The 22,380-nt window shown below is 36.1% G+C and overlaps 2 protein-coding genes across 5 annotated transcripts in view; one reads left to right on the top strand and one right to left on the bottom strand.

Annotated features, from left to right (window-relative positions):
- The window catches only part of CENPP (centromere protein P), a 150,302-nt gene that overhangs the window by 70,450 nt on the left and 57,472 nt on the right, over positions 1 to 22,380 (bottom strand). The window lies entirely within an intron of this gene.
- On the top strand, positions 234 to 15,840 carry ASPN (asporin). Its single transcript, XM_065687067.1, has 8 exons — positions 234 to 540; positions 5,566 to 5,836; positions 7,266 to 7,378; positions 9,241 to 9,454; positions 9,796 to 9,906; positions 12,041 to 12,134; positions 13,714 to 13,852; positions 14,577 to 15,840. Exons 2-8 carry the CDS (start codon positions 5,590 to 5,592, stop codon positions 14,772 to 14,774), a joined length of 1,116 nt encoding a protein of 371 aa, XP_065543139.1. The 5' UTR covers positions 234 to 540; positions 5,566 to 5,589; the 3' UTR covers positions 14,775 to 15,840.

The following is a 22,380-nucleotide window of genomic DNA, read 5'->3' on the forward strand; positions in this document are numbered from 1 at the left end:
TGATCACTACAGCCTATTCATTTACTCTGCCACTGGCTAAGGTTTTACACTTTTATTCACATCATACTTTTTAAGGAATAACAGCTAATGAAGTCATAAATAAGTGTTATTTCGTAGCAGAAATAACCTGAAATGGTCCTCTCTGTATTTCCAATGGCCTGACGTCAACTATTATTAAACTACAGGTTTTATAAAGTCCTCCACTAGACGTCTAGAGTTAAGCCAGAAGTTCTGGCTGCAATACAGGCAGTGATGAAAAACATATGAGTGGTAACAAGTCATCTTAATATCTTTCTTCAGTACTAAGATGGGCTAATCTGAAGCAGCACTTTACTCTGGTATCACTCACAGTGCCAGGAGGATCAAGAAGTTTGGAAGTGGAATTTTTCTTTATATTTACTTTCCATTTCACAGAACACAGCTTAACATTTTTTTTTGTTGTTGTTTTATTTTATGTTATTTTTTAATAAGAAATAACTGGACATAAAGATCTCAGGTGGATTATCACAGTGCTTCCTGAAGAACTACCAAACTTGCAAGGTATGTCCAGTTTGAATACCTATTCTATATAAATAACAATAAGGAATTAAGCAACAGGTTGTCAGTCACTATTTGCAGATTAATAATGTCAGGCAATTTAGAGTTAGAAGCACCACTCTGTTTATGGAGCATTTGAAAATTAACTTTCCAGCTGAAATAATTCTGTATTTACTACATCTGAGCTGCAAAGCAATAAAAGGGTACAGTTTCATATTTAACTATGAAAGACTTGTCAGAAAGATGTAACAATTGACAAAACTTTTTCCTCAGTTATTACAGTCTATGAAAATCTATCCTACAATTGTTCTTACAGTTACAGTTCTGTGTTAACTTTCTGTAATTTGGTATTCACAATGTTTGTTTTTTAAGTAGCTATCTACAAAGTAATTAAAAATGACACATGGAAGAGTTAACTGTAAACAAGCTACACCCTTAAAATGCTCATCATATTCAGCAATACACAAGAGACAAGCAATTTTCCAAGTAGTAAATACTCCCTAAACATAACTTACTTTGTAAACATGCTATTATCATATCATGTAACTTCAATATTGGACTATTTCTCAGGACAGAATAATTTCCTCAATAATCTTACTAACCCAAAAATTTCCTCCTGTTTTTCTTTAGCAATTTAAGTAAATCAATAGAGTAGACAAAGAGTTAAACATAAACTCCTTTTATTTCTGGAATGGGACAATGACTAATAGAACCAGAACTATTTTTAAATACAGCTTTCAAAACAGCAATGGTCTTGCCTTTCTTTGGACAAAATCTGTGCATGGGGCAATGGTTTGTGTTATTAATGAACACAAACTTTTCGTTGCCTCTATAAAGACCACCACTGTGTCATTTAAACATTTCCTTTTCAGAAACAATGCCATAGGAAATTTGCCCCTGTGCACCGGTAACAGAGGTTATTTCTAAATATAGAGGGTTTTTTAAGTCTGAAAACTTTACCTATTAACTCCTTCAGAGCCATAACTGGTAAGACAAAGACCACATGCTGCAAGACTGACATGCTACTGCTGAGGAATCTAGACTTGATCTGTTTTGTTGAGGGTTTTTTTATGTACACATCCCATACTAGCACTACAACTTCTAACCTCACAGAAAGTGTTTTTCTTTCCATAATTAATGTTGAAAATTTTCACATCACAGACCTATTGCACGTTTACCCTAAACTAATACATAAAAAGTTCCTATGTTCCACATGCTGTTTGGCAATGAGTTTTAGTAAAGACCACCATATTGGTAAGGGTAAGTATGTCCCAAACAATCAGCACAGTGAATTTAGGATTCACTGAATTCTGAAGTCGTATTTCCTGAAGTGTCATACTTCAGGAAAGAAAGTCAGCCTTACAGCATCTGTACATATAACATATACTCTCCACATTCAGCTACCTCACTTTGCAGTGGCTAGTCTTTCAGTGAAAAGGTACTGTTTGGTAGCTCTTTCTACTGAAGGAGAAAGTAGGATTGTTATAAAGAAAATGTAATGAAGAAGTACATTAGCCGTCTTTGAATTCCCAACATTTTCTCAAACTCATCTTCAATGTTCTGGTCTCTAAAAATGAGAAGGCACAAGGCCAGACTCTGTTCAAGCAACAGTCATCTGTTCAAGGTTTTATTAAAGAGAACACCTGAGCCTAACAGCTTGCATATGCCAAGAATGGTCGTCCTACCTCTTGTCCTTCCCTCTCTCTTTCCCTTCAGTGTTTCGTCCCCCTAAACCAGGCTGTTCCACCCATTCCTTTGTGCTGGCTCTGATATTCAAGACTGATTCAGTTTATTCACCCAAGAAAGAATGTGTTGGGTTTTTTTCTTGCTCACATTAGTTTTATGCTGGTTTAGTGAGCTCCATCAGTTCAGCAAACAGCCTGATTGGAAGAGCTGGTATGAGAGAAATGAAGTATGTCCCTAGGTGCAGAACCAGCTTCAAGTGGCCATAGTGGACTATTAGTACAGCTGTATTCACGAACTGTACTTTCTGAAACAATTATTTCATAACATTCTCATGGTACAATAATTAAAGCATTTCCAGAAAGATCACTAGGATTTTGGACTTGAGGCTTTCATTTTCTTTTCATTCTCTTACTCTTGAAGTGTAAGCATGCAGAAAGCTTTTATGAGTTCTTTGAGATGAGCTGCAAAGTCAGAGCATTCCCACAGAGACATATCAACATCTATTTACTGGGAAACTCAAAAACTCATCCAGGAAAAAAAACTTTAGAACCTCCATAAACTCCAGTTCTTTGGAATCCATTCTTTGGCCAATGCAAATCTGCAGTCAAACTTGATTACCACCCCTAAGAACAAAGCCTATATAAATATATATACATATATATTTAATTCTACTTATTTCACAAATCAGGTTTCCTTTTGTAAAGTGACTTGCTTTCAAGATGTTTCTCTCAAAGGACTAGTATGTCATCAATGACATATTTCAACATTACTTTTCTGGAACCATTTGTGAGCAATGCATGTTTTTCAAGAGTTCAAATTGGCCACTACTCCAATTAGCCTCAACTTTTCCACAGTTTCAAATAATAATTAGGTTTTTAAATATCTGAAATATGCAATCACTTGCTACAGTTGCAAGTGTGGAAACAGATTTTTAAATTGTTTCATAGGACAACTTTCTAGCACCAGATCCAGAAAAGCATTTCAGGAATGTACATGGAAGATTATCTTTTAGATGCAGTAACACTATACATCCAGTGCCTATCACAAACAAAAGTTAACTGACTGTTAACAAAACTGTATACCTGCAAGGTACAAAGTATACTAGTGTTCTGTTGTCAGACACATTTGGGGGGAAGGAGTCACTGCATTCTTTTTTGAGAGTGTAACCTATATACTGATATCTTTTTACTTTTTTTACACCTTGAACCACACACAGTTACAGTAGCAGCACTGTATGCATACACAGCATTTTAGTGCTGTTAAGAACCATATACAAGAAACATCACAATGACCTGGTACAGAAAAAAACAATGCAAACAAAACCTCAGAATTTTGAATAAGCCAACACCCTTGTACAAACCAGAGCACTCCTCCTGCGATTGAGACCAGAGACAAAATGCCTACATAAAGACATTTTTCAGCCATAAACAGATCAGCAAGATTTAATTAGGTGATCAAACAAGAACTGACATCCATTTAGTATTTCCCTAAAGAGGTCTATGATAGTCTAAATAGAAGCATTTTTATAAACAGGATATATAAAATAAAATTTACAGCAGCTCCTGTTGGTTTGCACAGCAAACTGTAGTATCCAAACAGTATCCTGAATTTGGCTTCAGAGAAGAAGAAGGCAGAGCTGAGCACTGAATTTACAGTCTTTTCTCACAGAGTAGCAAAACATCCTGTGGTAATTCTGTCTTCCCTTGTGTCTAATTTTATAGGAGCATTTGGCCAATAAAGTAATCTTTAGAATAACACCAGAACATGTAGAAAGTATCTAGGGGTCCCTTCCAACCCATACTATTCTACGATTCATCACCATTACTCAGCTAATACACTTTACTGTAATTAAAGACTGGACTCCTGGTTTGACCAGGCAGGTGTGGCTAGGAGAAATCTGGTAAAATTAGAACTCCGAGAAGCAGAACTTAATTAAATTTAATGAACAGCTGTAATGAGGCAGGATCAGTCCTTTTTTCCTAAATACAAATCTACTTTGTAAGTCCTTTGTAACTTGTGTACTCTTCTCAGTAACTTCAGGAAAAAGACATGGGATTTTCTACTTTGAAGGTGCTCTAGCTGATCCAGCATCTTTCTGTCTTCCAGACCAAAGTACCTTTGATTACACAAGAAAGATACTTCCACCTTATAATCTAGAAAGCTGATGGGGCTTATGGCAGTAAATTCAAGCATAACACATAATTATCTCCTATCATCTGGCCTAGCTGTCATGTACAGGCCCCATGACAACAAAGCTACATCAGAAAAAAAACCCTTTTACTGAAAAAATAGGCATTCAAATGTATTGGCTTCCAGTCCTTTTCTAGGTGCAATTTAAGTTACTGATTTCAAAGAACATGGATTCATAAGCCTTTGTCAGAGAAAACAGCCCTTGTCAAAGAAAAGTCAATGCAAATGTGTTTCCATGCAAAGGTAACCTTCTATCAATAGCAATAATAAACGGAAGACTAGGAAATGGAAAAGCTATTGTCTGGACTGAAAACTGTTTTTCCAGATTAATCATAGAATCAGATTGGATAAGACCTTTAAGATCAATCAAGTCCACCTGTTACCCCAGGACTGCCAAGTCCACAACTAAACACTGAGGGCCTCATCTACACTGTTTTTTAACACTTCCAGGGACAGTGAATAGAATCACAGACTGGTTTGGGTTGGAAGGGACCTTAAAGCTCATCCAGTTCCAATCCCTTCCCCTAGACATCTTACACCAAGGCCAGGCTTCTCCAAGCCCTGTCCAGTGTGGCCTTGGATACTTCCTGGGATGGCGCAGCCACAGCTTGTAAAAGCAGAATAAAAGTCTCCTTAGAAGTGTTCAGGGAATAGGATAACATGTGTTTAGGTTGTGTCCTGATGAGAGCATTTTCTGCATTGCTAATCAAGTATCTCTCAGTTTTCTAGATACACGCAATGCACATGTGTCCATGCATCACATTAGGGTTTTTTCATTAAGAATGAATAAACGACATCCACTTCCAACTTCTGGTAAAATTTACTACAAAAATTATACCTGCAAGCTATGAAGCAACTGATGATACTATTTTTTTAGGCTCAACTAAAAAATGTTGATATGACATTAATGTCTAATGAATTTCATTAAATATTTTATTATTATATAATTTATAATAATGATTTGTATTTTAAAGACTTTTTTTATAATCATCATCCTTCATATACTGATTAAACCTCAATATTCATAACAGACCAATCCTCAGGATCAGAGGCTGTAGCAGTGGATGAAGTAAATAGTTCAATACCTTTTATTTGCTGTTTCGCATTCACTGATTCTTGTGTTTGAGTGTTTTGTTTATTTTCCTCTCTAAGATTGGCTATCCTGATTAAGAAGATATGAAAGAATACACACTTCTCCTCTTCTTGGCTTTGTGCTCTGCCAAACCTCTCATTGGTCCTTCATATTTTACACTAAAGAATATGATGCTCCAAGATATGGAAGAAGATGATGATGATGACGATGACAACAATTCTCTATTCCCAACCAGTGAACCAATTATACCACTGATTCCTTTTGATTTATTCCCAGTATGCCCCTTTGGATGCCAGTGCTATGTGAGAGTTGTCCATTGCTCTGACCTAGGTAAGAATGAAGTTGTGTGTCTGTCCTCCACTGGACCCTCTCTCGGAGGATTTGCTTTTTAAAAGGTGACTCCTACAGCTCCATAAATCACCCACATTCTTATATTCCTGCAACAGTTTTTTTCCACAGGAGCTTACATTTTTTCAATTAGGCTTGCAAACCAGAACCAAATCATGTTCAGCAACTAGTCTGTGCCCAGCACTTTTTACGACATGAATGTTTCCCCAGTTCATGGGGAAAAAACATCACAGGTAACAACATTTTAACAGAAGGCAAATCTGCTCCTGTCACTGTTGCATACATATACTAGTCCCTAAATACAGACTCACTATTGTGACAATTTGAATTGGTGTTCATTGAATTTTCCCCATGATCCAAAGTAATCAAAGGTCTGTGCTCCTGTCACTTGCACAATGACAATGACATTCGTTCTCATCACAGCTCTGCCATCAGCTTAAACTCAATCCTAGGCTCCCCATTTCTTAGAAACATTGACTGAACATATCAATTGCTTGTCTGGGTTTTTGTTTGTTTGCGGTTTTTTTAATGTGTCATTATTATTCAGGAATGAAAATAAACTTTTCTGACAAAAATAAACTGTGATTATTGCACCTAGTTTAGATTGCAAACTGCTTTACTTAAGTTCACATGGAAAAAAAAAACCTATAAACAGACTTCATCTTTAAATAACTGTAACCTATTAATTAAAATATAACTGTTGATAAATTGGACCATCAAGTAGCATTTGCTGCATCAGCTCTTCCACTGCAAAGAAAGTTACTTCCCTTGCTAGTTTCCTGCTGATTCAGGATCTCAGATGGCATAAACTGAAGTGCTTTTTGTAACTCAACAGTGAACTGGACTGAGGGATTTATTCAACTGGTAGTTAATTACTAGCTGCTGGTTGCTACCAAGAAGAACACATTTTGCAGACGTGACCTGCAACCCTGCCAGTACGATAGGATAGGGCAGTGCAGGAGTGGAAAGGAGCAGTTAAGCACTGAGCAGAAATCTCTTAAAGCCACTGCAACAGCCCTGCTCCTCAACAGAGGACCACAGCCCCGGATTCTCCAAAGGCTGCTTTCTCCAGGGACTTTATAATACAGCAGTTTCCCTGTCGAACAACCTGTGCTCTCAGTTCCCATATTTCATGGCTGTAAAGAACCTGCAATGAGCACCCCCCATCAAGATTTTCATGGTCAGGGGCAGAAGCAGTTCCTCCTGAAACTATCCACACACTTTTATAGTACATTCTCACATAATTAGTTCTTCTCATTATCAAATATTCCCTTCTATCTTTTGCTTTATGACACTTTGCATTTTTTTCCCATCATAATCATCAACAACCTTACTGTGTTTTGGTGTTTAGCAGTTAATTTCTTTGGACTTATGTACAGGCACGTAATGTTTCTGTCACATACTTCAACAGGTTTGACATCAATACCTCGCAACATTCCACCAGATACACGTATGATTGACCTTCAGAACAACAAAATTAAAGAGGTCAAGGAAAATGATCTCCAAGGACTCACGTCACTTTATGTAAGCTTGCTATTTTCCAAGTTTAAAATCCTATTTAGCAATATGAAATATTCTGATACTTTTAAAATACATTTTTTTTCTTTTCCAGTAATAGCCATAAAAATACAGTCTAATGCCTGCATATTTGACTGCTCCCACCTAGCAAGAAGCAAATTTCTTTGAGCTGTAAGAACTATGCCACTTCCTACAACATCCAGGAAATGTACCAAGAAGATACTCAAGATTTCTTCACTCCTTAGCATGTAGAGACAGGTTTAGAATAATTGGCAACTGATAAATCTAAACATTTACAGTACACAATAACACTATGATTTTTATTTTTTTTTATCATGAAAGAAAATCAGAGAATCTCAGAGGCTTGGAAAGGAATATTAAATCTGTTCTGGAACATTCCATAGGATGTCACTCTAAATCCAGTACAAACAAATACTGACAATTTAAAAACCTTTTTTTGTAAGAATGACATATCTGTTCCACAAGTTACAGCAAGTTAATGACATTTTCTACCTCATTAGGCAGCCATGAAACACATCACAATAAAACCAACTCCTGGTCAGTCATGTTTGGTTTCTGAGCAAGAACTGAGTATTTACCAGATCTAAGCATCTCAGAATCAGCATCTTAATCATTATGAGCTAAGCCAGGATAGAAAAAATAGGAACTATATAAATTCACAGTTTGCAGCAAAGTTTCCACTTCCCTCAAGTGTCTCATGTCTGGGTACAAATGGTCTTACCAGCAAGTCACGGGTAAACACACTAACAGTGGTTTATGTTCAGTATAAAAGATCTTAATAGAAGCTAACCTCCAGCCACTGAGAAAGACACTGGACTACATTAGCAATCACCACATTATACAGTAGAGTCACCACTTAATTAAGTGATGACTGCAAACTTTGAGCTGTTTTGATTTTTCTCATCAGCTAATTTGTGGCAAGACCTAACAAAATTTTTACTGAAAGAAAAGTTTACTTTGTACATCTTGTCTGAGTTCTAGTCTATTTAGCAAAGGAACAGATGGCAACTTGGATTAAGAAGGAGACTTTCCTGTTTATTTCCTTAAGCTATCCTCATTTTTTCAGGGGGGGGAAAAATTAATTCTGTTTCACTTTAATTCCCATCCCCCCTAATTTCAAAAAGCAGAGACTTACCAAAAGCTCAAAGAAGCAAAAAAAGAACATCTATTAATCTAGGTATGGAAATACAAAGATGTGATTTGACATGCAAAATAACCTCAGATAAATCATATTTCGTTGTCTGTAGTAACTCATTACAAGTTCTCTAATAAAACACTGAAGCCAAGAACAAGTAACTGTCCCCAAAAAAGGACTAGTGTACCATACAGAAGAGACTTAAGTCCAGAAGTTGAGAAATTATGGCAAATAAGATACAAATTCATGTGTGTCTATGTCACATACAGACACTAAGGAAATTCAGATTAAAACCCTGTTATTTTGCAGTATTATGCTGAAATAAGAGATGGAATTCTGAGTTTTGAGGATTTGTCTGCATTAAGGGACATCAACAACAGAACATAATCCTGACACAATCTTACGAAATATATGATGACAAACATTTTTTTGCCAGTTCTTCTCATTGCCCACTGGCACCTTGTCAGCTCTGACTAGTTCTTCCCTACCTTCTAGTTGAAGTTCCAGCTTTCAGGCTCTTACACACACACACACCCAATCAACTGAAATGCCCAGAGTGCATTTCAAAAGCCATAAGTGCTAATGTTTGGTATGATGGAAAAATAAAAAATTTAAAATACTTACTTTTAAAATTATATCATCAAATTCATGACTTAAAATACACAGTCAATTAAAGAAATTTTCTTTGTATTTCTCTTCCCATCTCTCATAGGCACTGGCTTTGAACAACAATAAAATAACCAAGATCCATCCAAAAGCCTTTCAACCAACAAAGAAGCTACGACGATTGTATTTGTCTCACAACCAGCTAACTGAGATTCCAACAAATCTACCAAATACTTTAGCAGAGCTCAGAATCCATGCTAATAAGGTTAAGAAAATCCACAAGGATGCATTTAAAGGAATGAAGTCTCTACATGTTTTAGGTAAGTCCAATTAAGTAGAAAAGAAAATGTCTTTATCAAAACTGTAACATACTATATATAGTTTTCATTCAACCATTTCCAGTGTGCAACTTTCTCTTTAAGAGATCTCCAAGCTGTGGAAGTGATCTTCCATGATTTAATTACTATGTATCCTCACAGCCTTTCTTCAACTGAAAGCTTTAACTGCCACCCCTCAGAATAGGTAATCCAAACTAAACATTAATTAATGCTCAGAACATCAGAAGTCAGAAATAAAATGAAATCAGATGTTTATAACATAGTTAAACATACATAGAAATCCTATGCCATAAAGGCCTCTTTTTTCTTTTTCCCTTGAACAGAAATGAGTGCAAATCCTCTTAACAATGATGGAATAGAGCCAGGAGCTTTTGAAGGAGTAAATATCTATCATATCAGAATTGCAGAAGCGAAATTAACTTCAATTCCTAAAGGTATGCTGCTTTGTTTTACCTATTTTATTTTACCTATACCAGTACACTCCTAAATAAAATGCTTCAACATCTATATGATTACTAAACTGTTCCTAAATTCTGTACGGTAGGTTTTATTTCTATCAAATCACCTCCTACTTTATTTTTCTTTCTCTACTTGGAATCCAGTTCTACATCCCAAAAGTGTGCACACTTGTGCAGGCACATGGACACTCACACAAGCAGTGCACACACACTCGCTTTTCAGCCTTCTCCCTGTTAAGAGGTCCATTCCCCTAACATCCAGAGAATTTTCAGGAGAAGCAATGTGAAGTAAATCATAGTTAGATGCCACTTCACATCTTCTTCTCTAAAATATAAAGGATAACCCCCTTGATATTTGACCATAAGGGGTCATCAGAGATACAGATTTCCCACTTTCTTTATGCATTTAAAATTTCTAACTTGAATTTTGAATGTTTCAAGTGAGGCTGTAGCTCAAATACGCTCTGCAATATGACCACCATAATGCAAACCCAACACAGCATTTTATACATCTTTTAATGAGGTCTGGCTAAGTAAAATTTAACTGCTAATTTCAACTGCACAAAAACACTAGCTATGAGAAAAAGGGAAGGAAAAAAGATGGGGCTTTGAGCAACCTGCCCCAGTGGAAGGTGTCCCTGCCCATGGCAGATGGTTGGAACTGGATGAGCTTTAAGATCCTTTCTAATCCAAACCAGCCTATGATTTGTGTCATATTATTCATCAGGTTACAAGGAAACTAAATACTGGCCCCTGAGATGATGATTTTGAGATCATTCAGATAAAGAACTTGCTTCTTATTAAATTTAATCTCTTCTTATAGACATATATATAATACAAAAGCATCCTGTAGAAGAGAACACTAAAAAAAAAAAAAACCAACCCAAAAAAACCCCCAAAACACCAAACCACCCTCCTCCCCCCAAAAAAACAAACCACCAAACAAACAAAAAAAACAGGAAAAAATAAACCAAGCAAATCACATTAATTGTTCAAATAATTTTAAGACCATAAACTACCTTTCTGCTTATACTAACACACCCCAATATACACAAAAAGGCTTTCTTCTATCATCACAATAGTGTCTCCTGTCACTTAGCATCAAAAAAACCCACCAAAGATAAAATTATTCCAATTTTGTCTTTCTAAGCAGCACGCAAGGGAATCGTAAGCTGGAATTTGAAGTGGAAAAAAGCCCAAATGAACAAACACCATAGCATAGCCACTGGCACAAAAACAGACTGTAAAGCACATCACTTCAGTGTTGTGAGGCTACAACAAATAACGACAATGTGAGCAGTACTCTCCTCAGCCATATTATTAACACAAGCGTGGTTTCTCTTGCTTGGTGTCAGGGTGCCATCTAGACACATGCTGGTAAAACTGAACATAAGATCAGCAAATACAAATTCAAACTTGTGAATGTCTTTCTCTGCCTTCACTAAAAGCATGTTGTAAAAAAAGAGTCTCCTCCCGGTCCACTCACTGACAGTTCTGAATTGGGACTATTTGGTACCATGTGAGAAAACACTCCACATACTGGCACAGGAAAGAACACATGGGATATTTAATTTTCCTTATAGAATTCCAAAAGCTTTCCTCACACATCACATCTTCAGAACCTGTAATAGCACCGTTTGGAACTTACAATTACACAGTTGTTACACTGTGTGCAAGAAAATACATATCCAAAAACTGGTTCCATAGGAGCAGTATTTGGACTACCAACAGTTAGATATTTGCATATAACATACAATTTAGGCCTTTAACAAGTTAACCAAAGTATACAGAAAGATGTTATAAAGCAAGCTAGCAAAATTATATCAAATTTTAGAACCCTGAATTCTTAACTTTAGCATATGTACTTCACATCCTAATTTTCTTTCAAGATTACTATTTTAAATCAAATTATGTTGATAAGTTTTAGTACTTTTTTTTAAGTAACATACTTGTATCCAATACTCTTTTCTTTCATACAGACACCATGACCCCCCCCCCCACCTCACCCTCCCAATTCTTCACCCAATACTAAACACAAAGGAAAAAAGTTGTTTGGAACATTATAAACATTCCAACAAAAATAAGTTGTCTTACTTTTGTTTTTCACCAGGACTGCCCTCCAGTCTACTGGAACTTCATTTAGATGACAATAAGATCACAGCAATTGAAATTGAAGATTTTAACCGGTATAAAGATCTTCAAAGGTAAAACTCCCAGGCAGAATGCTTCTCTTTGATTAAAGGTCAGAGCTGGCAGGATCTCTTATTTAATACTTGCCAATGGGAGAAAAGAGAATTTAGAAATCTAAATGTTTTACTAAGAACTGCTGTAAATAAGACCAAACTTAAAATAAATAAAAAAAAAAGAAAAGCCACTCCCCCACCACAACATTAGTCTTGTTACTACACCTCTTGCCTACAGTTCTCAGTAAAAGTGTATATTAAGAACAGCATCTCATTACAAAATGTAATTATTGTAAATTCTTACCTCATGGCACCTAGGTATTGTGTAATAAAACATCTTTCACGTAATGTCTCTTCATGTGCTAGCAGTAATATGCATCAATTAAGCATTGCCTGTATTTCCCATACTCAGAATATATGAATCTTTGTGGTCATATTATTTATCAACAGTAATCTGTGGTTTTCTCTGGGCTGCTCCCTACCAGGCCCAGGCATTTTAACTCTTTGGTTACTTACCTCACAAATCACCCCCCAGAATGACATATACAGCAATACCAACAGACTTTTGTTTTGGAAAGAGAATGCCTTTCTTGCAACTAAATTTATAGGCTTTAGGAGTCATAATAGGCTTTTAATTCTAGAGAAAGCCTAAGTACACTAGAAAGAAACACTCCATACATTGAGGAATGTATCACTGATGTAGGGCAAAAAAAGGAAGTTTGCTCTGTAAAGCTCAGTTAACTACTTCGAAAATATGGCTGAGCAGCAGGGAATTTTGGATTTGGTAACAAACTACTATGAAAGAGGAGCTGCTGAGCTGCTTTTAGATACCAGCTTCAGTTTTTGAAAAAATTAAGAAAGAAAGTACAAACAAAAGATGGCAGGTCAAGCGGAAAGAGCAATTCCAAACTGACATGCACGTCCACCTTCTGAATCATCTTTCCAGCAACACAGGCTGAAGCGTCATAGCAAAAACAAAAATAAACAAATCTAACCAGGACCTAAATTAAGGAAAATGTAGAAATAGGAAAAAGGTAGTCCTGCTTATTTTTAAAAGACAAAGATTTTGACTAAGCTGTAACCATTTCTTTATAAGACTTGCTCTTCTTTGGCTGTTTATTAGAACAACACTTTCTGTTACTGTGAGATTACGCTCCTTGATAAAATGGCACAATTTCTTTTACAAGCAGATTGGTTGATGTTTTTCATTTTAACTCTTGCAACTAAAAGCAGAAAAACTGCATGCAAAACCAGACAGTTGCTCTCATCAGGCTAGCTGCTGTCCTTTAAGTGCAGATTGAATTAAGAAGAAAAAAAGTTCGATAGATCAGTGGTGGGGGTTTTTTCTATCAGAGGTAAGATTTCATCAACTCTCCCCAGTTCTTTTTGTCCCTTATGTTTACTCCTACATATTTCAAACTTAAAAAAAAAACCCTAACAAACAAAAACCACCCCCCCCCCAAAATCCCCAAAACTAACTAACAAAAAGCCACAAAAAAATAAAAAAAACAAACCCCAAAACCAAAGTACGTTTATGCTCTTCAGTGCTGTTGTGAATCTCAATTGGTCTTTAATTAAATGTTTCTTATACTATTTCTAGGCTTGGACTTGGGAATAATAAAATCAAAGATGTAGAAAACGGAAGTTTTGCCAACATACCAAGCATACGTGAAATCCATCTTGAAAAAAATAAGCTCAAGAAAGTTCCTCCTGGATTACCCGAACTGAAATATCTACAGGTCATATACTAAACTTAATAGAAAGTTCTGGTTGTTATGAGTTGTTTGACTTTTACACCACCATGCTGATTAGGACATAACTAAAAAGGATAATTATCACATATATTTGCTTGCTAGAGGTTTATTATATAATTATTATTATATAATTATATATATAATCTGGCATTAGCAAGCCAGAGTGGAAATTTTTCCATTCCCATGCTGAAAAATCTTAAATCCAAAGTAAATTATTCATTAGGCTGAAATGATAAAATTTTGAGTCTATACTTAGAACTAGAAAAAATCAGCAATAAAACACTTTCAAAAGATATTTATTTCCCAGATTCTGAAACAGCAATTAAAACCATACCAGCAAATCTTCCAATATCAACTTTTCTAGAGACAAGTTTTAAAAACTTATTAAAACTCTGAAGATTTGCATTTTGGTAGAATGTAATACTTATTATGAGAAAATATAATTTTTACTATAAGAGAATATAAAGTACATTTTAGGAGAATGTTCCATAAGAATAGAGTTCAATTATTCTGACAACACACTTGTTTTGTGTCAGGAGGTAAATCTTTATTAATATTTAACACATTTTAAATTTCTATTACTATTAAGGCCTGTATCCAACTACTCTTACAGCAAACCTCAGTTACCTATATATAATGCAATGAATGTTTAGGTATTTTTCCCATTTACATGCTAATTATTTGATTTTACTGTTCCTTATTACTGCAGGTAGTTTTCCTCCATTCTAATCATATTGCGAAACTGGGAGTGAATGATTTCTGTCCAACAGGAAGAAGAAAGAAGAAAGCATTATACAGTGGCATAAGCCTCTTCAATAATCCCGTAAAGTACTGGGAGGTTCAACCTTCAACCTTCCGCTGCATTTTAGCCAGAAACAGTGTGCAACTCGGAAACTTCCTCAAGTGATAGAGAAGTTGGTGATTTCATAAAACAACTTGTCAAAATCAGTTCTACAATACTTGAAATTTGCAGGAAAATGCCAATTTTACACTATTTAACCAGTTTACAATGCATTTACTATTTCAGAGATAATGAATTAGATGAAAAATGTTAGTAGGATCCATGTTCAATCTACATTTGAATAATTTAAACAAAAGCCTTTATATCTTATGGAAGGACTCTTGAAACTGGAAACTGTATTTGATGTTTCCTATTATAGGTGTTAAATTCTTTACTTAAATCACATCGTTTTGACATATTCCTTCTTTTAAATAGATTCTAAAAATCAAGTGGAAGTGACTTTTTCCATCGTAATAAATTTTCCTCTGCCAAAAAGCATTGTAAGAGAAGTTGCAAAAAGAAACTATCAGACCTCAAGGACAACTTCTTGTGCTATTTTTGATAATCAGCAAAGATGCAATAAAAAGGTACAATATTGTGAGGTCTTTTGTCCCGAATGAAAACATAGTAAGTGAGATAAAGGTAGGTTTCATATCAAGAAATAACACACAAAAAAACCTCTGAAAGCTTTTGGTATTTCTTCTTGCAACTTTAAGAGGGAAATGCTCTTCAGTGTTTTGCTACCAATGCAATTTGATGCGCTCTGAACTTTGAAAAAGAAGGATTCAAGACTTACCATATGCTTTAAGCTTAATAGGAATGATTATTAAACTCCCTTTAGGCTGGCACAAACATTTTCTTTTATCTATAACAATAGTAATCATGATTTTCCTTCTATTTTTTTCCTCTTTTATAATTGACATCACACGGGTTAAGAATCCCTCATTAACATAAGTACCTTAAAATTGCTGAACGCAAGCAGATAGCTGGAACTCAACTGCCCTGACTTCTTACGTAGGTCAGCACAAAGAATTCCCAATACTGACAGTACTGTATAAAAGGGGTATTTTAAATATCTATTTAGTGTATATTTGCTATTGGGATTCAAAATAAATTAAATAAACTTAAAAAATACTTGCATTTGTATACTTGATTATATACTAAGTCATGTCAAAACATTCAGAGATTATAATCAAGCATGTGTCTGACTTCTGTAGATATTTTCTCTATTCTTCCTTCCAAATCTACATACCAAGAGGACCATTTATCACTGCTGTTCTTCACCAAGTTCAAAACCCAATGTTTCATCTGAAGCTGCTATGGAAAATGACACAGACCAGTAGAAGGAAAATACTACAGGGAAATCAAGTATTTCCCAACCTCTCAGCCTTTCTACCAGCTCCCTATGTATACTAAGCAATACGTATAAAGTCGAAGATCTCATTTTTTTTTTCATCTGCTTGGTGTCTTTGTATTTAATGTCTTGTTAGTACCACTATGATTTTGAGACCCAAAATCCCATGGGGAGAAAAGGGAGAGTGGGTCAAGGGGAAGGTTTTCCTGAAGAATAATTATGGCAATCAGAAATTCTGTAAAGCACTTCAAAGCAGAATAAAAGAAAACAAACCCCAATTCAAATCTGCATATCACCAAGCATCTTTCTATTCCTGGCTTCTGAAGATATGTCTAAGGAATGCATTTCTTAGCAAATAACATGGGGAAAGCAGCGATCAGTACTGAAAACCACAGTTAATGAGTATATTCTTCATCAGCTGGTGTAGTTTATTTCATGGACTTCTTTAGCCATAGTTAATGTCATCATGTGTGAAGAGCTATGACCTCTAAACATAGGAAAAAAGGGAGTACCTTCAGAGATTTTTCTATGGAATTAATTCTACAATCACAGGAAGCACAGAACTGCTGATGTACAGTTCTTACAGGGGATGCATACCAGCTTGTACTGTGACTCAGAATTCCCAGTGAAGATGCAGTCTTTATTTAAATAAATCCAACAGTAACAAATCTGACAAGGCTGCAGAGGGAAACAGACAACTCCTGAAGCCACCTCTACAAAATTTCTGCGGAGCGTGAAAAGAGCAGCAGCAGAAATAAGTAACTAAGAATGAAATAGCTTAGTTACACAAAGGATAACACAGGCTTGTCATTTGTCCTAGAATAAACCAACTTCACACAAAATCTGTACATTCCTGCTCAAGCAGGAACACCTACTACTTCATGGTAGCAGCCCAAGTGCACATTCATTCTGGGCCCCTCTGTTCAAGAAGGACAGGGAATTGCTTGAAAGAGTTCAGCGCAGAGCCACAAAGATGATTAAGGGAGTGGAACATCTCCCTTATGAGGAGAGGCTGAGGGAGCTGGGTCTCTTTAGCTTGGAGAAGATGAGACTGAGGGGTGACCTCATCAGTGTTTACAAATATGTAAAGGGTAGGTGTCAGGATGATGGAGCTAGGCTTTTTTCAGTGATATCCAGTGATAGGACAAGGAGCAATGGGTGTAAACTGGAGCATAGGAAGTTCCACGTTAACGTCAGGAAGAACTTCTTTACTGTAAGAGTGACAGAGCACTGGAACAGGTTGCCCAGGGGGGTTGTGGAGTCTCCTACATTGGAGATATTCAAGGCCCGCCTGGACAAGTTCCTGTGTGATGTACTGTAGGTTACCCTGCTCTTGCAGGGGGGTTGGACTAGATGATCTTTTGAGGTCCCCTCCAACCCTCAGGATTCTGTGATTCTGTGATTCATACCCTCTGGGAAATGCCCATCTTCCCTTAACAATAGGCTACCCTGAAACATGACCATAAACAGCTCATAACCCCCTACCAGAGACACAAAGTATTGCCAGTACAACTACCTGTACAGAAGGAAGTGAAGATTGGAAATAAATGCATATTCTCATAGAGTAACAGCTAAGTAGCTGAAGTCCTTAAGGGTCCACAAAAGATTCACTGCTGATAAAGTTTACTATCAAAAAGATAGGAGAAAGGTAAATAAAAGATGAGGCAGGAAAATTTATAGATGACCAGCAGTAAGAAAAAGCCAAAAAGATTTCAGGAACTTCCAGTGAAAAAGAATGGTCAAGTAGCAAACATAACACAAAGTTCAATCCTAAAGAAGGTCAAGAATGAAAAATGGAAGAAAAATTTCCAGACCATTTATCTGCTTTGTAGAACAGTAAGTTAACAGCTTTCACCTCGGGGAAGTTGGATAAAGGCAGACTTCAATCAAATCTTCAGTTGAAAGTACAAAGAACAAATACAATGCCAGTAAAAAGAATAGAATAGGTAACAGAAAAATCACTACATTTAGAAGAATCACTAGTTTAAGTGTATTCTTAAACACTCAGGCTATACTAGTTACACCAATTCAACAATGACATCATCAGTAGAAAAGCAGATTCAAATTCTGCAGCTTAACTAAGAGAATAAACCTTTACCTGTGACTCCAGCTAGGCTGGCAATTTTGAATTAAGGAGGTAAGTACCACAAAGTTCATTCTGTCCTATAAGCTATTTTTAGAGAAAAAACACGCATTTCCTGTATCATATCACATAAATTCATAGGATGTCTGTCACATATGAGAAAAAAAAAACTATGTTCAGCAACTCTCCACTATTTTCTGATACTATTTTTCAGCCAGCATTTGTGGGTAATAACTAATAATTTACATACCATGTATCTTTGGCACAAACCCATGTGGATGTCACAATGACATTGCAATATAAAATGCACCTTATACAGTTTCATCAATGATTTCTGAATATGGACATGAAAGCATTTCACCTATTAGTAGCTAACTAATGATAATACATTGGCATCCAGAAGTCTTTCCACCTAACAAGGCAGTTCACTATCAGTAGATAGGGTGGAAAAACTGTCAAGAAATTAACTCCTCTACATTCTCCACAGATGTTAAAGGAAAGGGGAAGAAGAGAGATCTAATATAAATGCTTCAAAGATTCTAACTTATTCCTTGTACAAGTAACTACATTCCTCTTATAGAAAATACATATATAAAAAAAATATATACTTATTAAGCCTAAGCTTTCCAAACTTCAGTGGGTTTCTCTCAGAAACACTCAGAAACACTGTGTCAGGTCCTTAGAAAACAGTTAACAAATTTCACCAGAGGATGGCAACCTATTGTTACCAATAGAAGGAAAAGTAATTTTAAGGAATAAATAACAGAAACTCTTACTGCACATTAATAGCTCAGTAAACTTCAAAAATACTGATTAAATAGAGAGGCCTATTTGAGTACTAAAGTATTTGAATACTTCTAAAGACTGAGGTCTACATCCTGGCTTTACACCATTAGCTCGCCAAAGGACAATCTCATCACTCCACATCCTCTCACCACCTCTTTCCCCAGTAACAATCTACTTTATGCAGTACTTCAAAACACAGCAATACAACAAATAATACAGCAGCAGCAGACAAACTTTGTAAGACACAGAAACTTTAAGGAATTAAAGATACTATCCAAACATGAGTTTAACTTGCACCATCAGCTATGGCAAGTGCATACCACATAAATCAAAACATACATAGGATTTCTTTCATATCTGTATTAAAAAAGCCAAACAGAACCAAAATTTTGAAGCATCAAACCACTTCAGATTGGGATGTCTTCTGCAAGCAAGACACTCAATGAAGAAAAAAAAAAATGTTTTGTAAAGATACCTAACCCACACAAACCTCAATCTCCCATCACAAAATCCTATTCCACCTCATATCCTTAATCATATCAGTCCCAACACATATCTTCATTTCCTATATTTCTTTCACTGCAATATATCCATAGGTTAGAAACATGGGTTCAGAATCAACTAGCTGGCTGTCTGAAGACTAGTGTACGAAACTCACAGATCATCAAGCGCTTGTTTTTGCTGCTAAGCAAGTTAAAGAAGATGAAGAAGTGGTTTTTTTCTTCCATTTTCCAGTATTAATAGTGTCTTCCTCCTCTGCTTAGATGTCAATTTACATGAAACCTGCAGGAATTCAGTGTGCACAGGCTAAAAGTGTTCTGTGCTCAGAAGTGTCAGGCAAGAGAAAAAGGACATGGACAGAGAAAAAGCACAGCTATTTGGGTATCACTGCATGACCTTAAGAGAGCTGTAAAATCATAAAAGCACAACGAAATATAGGCTGGATGAGCAGACAACAAGGTGGACTGAAAACTGGCTGAGTGGCAGGTGATCTAGTGAATTCCAATCAGATCCCAGCAACCAGCGGCATACCACAGGGGTCTGTCTATACTGGCTCCAATTCTGTTCAGAATCTGCATTAATGATCTGGATGGTAGGACCGATTACTCTCAGCAAGTTCACGGATGACACAAAAGTGGAAGGAGGGACTGATACACCATACTGCCACAGAGTGACCACAACAGGTTGAAGAAAATGGCCAACAGGAACTCATGCAGTTCAAAAAAGGGGAGTCCAAAGTCATGTACCCAGTAAGGAATAACCTCGTGTTGGTAAATGCTGGATGACTTGGAAAGCAGCTTTGCAGGAAAAAACTTGGGAGCCCTGGTGGTCAAGTTGAAAGTGAGCCAGCAACATGCCTTTGTGGCAAGGTTAATGGTATCCTGAAATGCTTTAGAATCATAAGGATGATCTACTTCTTCATTACCAGTGTTGCTGTCACTGAGTTACTGCATAACTGAGGAAGCTACAGAAGCCTAGATTCCTATGGATTTGAATCTAACAATCCTAAGGTTCATCCAATTTGTCTCCACCATACAACACCACCTCAGCATATTCTCCTACAGCTGCCTTCCACAGCTACCACCTGTTTGGCTGCCAAATGACAGAGCTACAAGCATGCCAAGGGGTTAGTCAACATCTCTGTTTCATCTTGCCATCTGGCTGCTTACTCTAAGAAGGAGGAATTGTAACTGTCTTTTCCTCAGTTAAAGTACCTCTTTAGAGTGCTTTCCTCTGACCAGCTGCTATTTTTCACAGGTTGGTAACAAATACACATGCATTTCCCTCTATCCTGTGTCAAATTTGGGTATAATTAGCAATGAGGATCAAAAGATACTGAGTGAAATAAGTGACAAAGACAAAAGTTTAATTCTTTAAGAAATCAGTAAGTGAAACTTTGGCTATTCTAAACATAGTGGAAACTTCCAACCAAGTATTCCATCAGGAATTCCAGCAGCAGCATTTCTCAAAAGTGATGGAAATGCCTAAAAGCAGAGCAGTAGGGAAAAAATGGTTTGCTAAAGAGGTAAAATGTTTTAGCTACCTAAAATGGGTTAGGCATAAGAAATCTATATAACTATTATGAAATCTTGAAATAATGTAATTTCACAAAGCATTTACCTATGTATGTCCCAAGAAGCAATATTTACTACCTCTCGAAGACAGCAATTACCAGCATTAAACTATGTACTGCATTCCTCCAACCACAGTTGTCCATTGACTAATCTCACAATGTTTCAAGTTAAAATGAGATCTAAAGTTTCTGCTAATATTTTGATATTTACTAATAGTAATCCTACAAATAGTTGCATTCACTGGATTGCGTTAAAAAAACTTTAAATATCTCAAAGAAGAGTACCCATAAAGAACAAGACCAACTTACCATGTTTGAACTATGCCAATTTGTTCTCTCTACAACTCAAGAGCTTCTGGATATTTTCCCATGTTGCTCAGGTTTCCAAAAAAAAAAAAAAATTATTTCACAAGTGTTTTATTTTTAATGACAGATTAGCAAGAACAAAACAACTAGCAAATGGAAAGACTAAGAATATCACCAAACATTACCACCCACTATTTCACAGTCTGAAGAGCAGATTCCTGGTCAAAATATCGCACTACTTACCCAGAAAAAACTAAGTTACATAAAAACAGACTAAAGAAACATCAATATTTCCATTTGATTTTGATCAGAATTTAACATCAGCATGAGAATAAAAGCAATGGTAAACTAAAACTAATGAAATCATGTTCTGAAGCCTATTTTTTTTCCTCCTCTTCTATGTAAAGAATTTAAGACTGTTTGACTGTTTCTTGGGTTTGTGTTCCCCCCCCCCCCCCCCTTTCTAGGGAGACCAGAGGTCCGAGAACAAAGCTGCTAATAGGAAACGTATGGAAAAGCCCTGGAGTAAATGAAAATCTGGCTCTAATTCCAAATGCCACGTATCACATACCACTGTCTAAAATATAAATATAAATTACCAATATAAATATAAGATTTACCCTGCATTCTCGGTAAATCACCTGAGATAGAAGATAATATTAAGAATAAAGTAAACAGAAAGGCTTTCATAATTATCTAAATATTTATTAGTTTGGAATAAGTTTGGATGCTTCTCAAAGCTTGTGTTAGCCAATAAAAAATTAGCTGAACAGAATATGCTGCCAACAGACAGACTTGTTGCAGTTTTTCACATAAAATATTAACAGTTCTACGCAACTGAGCAATGCAATTCTGGATTTAACCATTATGTTGCTATGATTGCAGTGGGAACACCATATAGCCAAAATTTTCTACACACAAACACTTCTTCTGTCTCAAATTCTTGTCCAGGAGAAATTTGAAGACTAGATTTCTAGAACAGCAGCACTGTGGATGTAGTTTTGATGAGAATCCCACACATTTCCACACACTGCTAAGTCTTGCCACAAGCTCCCTGTCCATAAGCAGTAATTTTAACTAGCCTGGATGCATTAGACTAGCTGCATATATAGAGACCATCTATTCATCT

The sequence above is a fragment of the Lathamus discolor genome, chromosome 7 (genome assembly GCF_037157495.1).
Source record: "Lathamus discolor isolate bLatDis1 chromosome 7, bLatDis1.hap1, whole genome shotgun sequence".
Classification (NCBI taxonomy): domain Eukaryota; kingdom Metazoa; phylum Chordata; class Aves; order Psittaciformes; family Psittacidae; genus Lathamus; species Lathamus discolor.

Coding starts and splice junctions, on each gene's coding strand:
- ASPN (XM_065687067.1), top strand. CDS start 5,590: ATGAAAGAATACACACTTCTCCTCTTCTTGGCTTTGTGCTCTGCCAAA. Junction 9,455..9,795: donor GAAGTCTCTACATGTTTTAG/GTAAGTCCAATT, acceptor TCCCTTGAACAG/AAATGAGTGCAAATCCTCTT. Junction 12,135..13,713: donor CGGTATAAAGATCTTCAAAG/GTAAAACTCCCA, acceptor TACTATTTCTAG/GCTTGGACTTGGGAATAATA.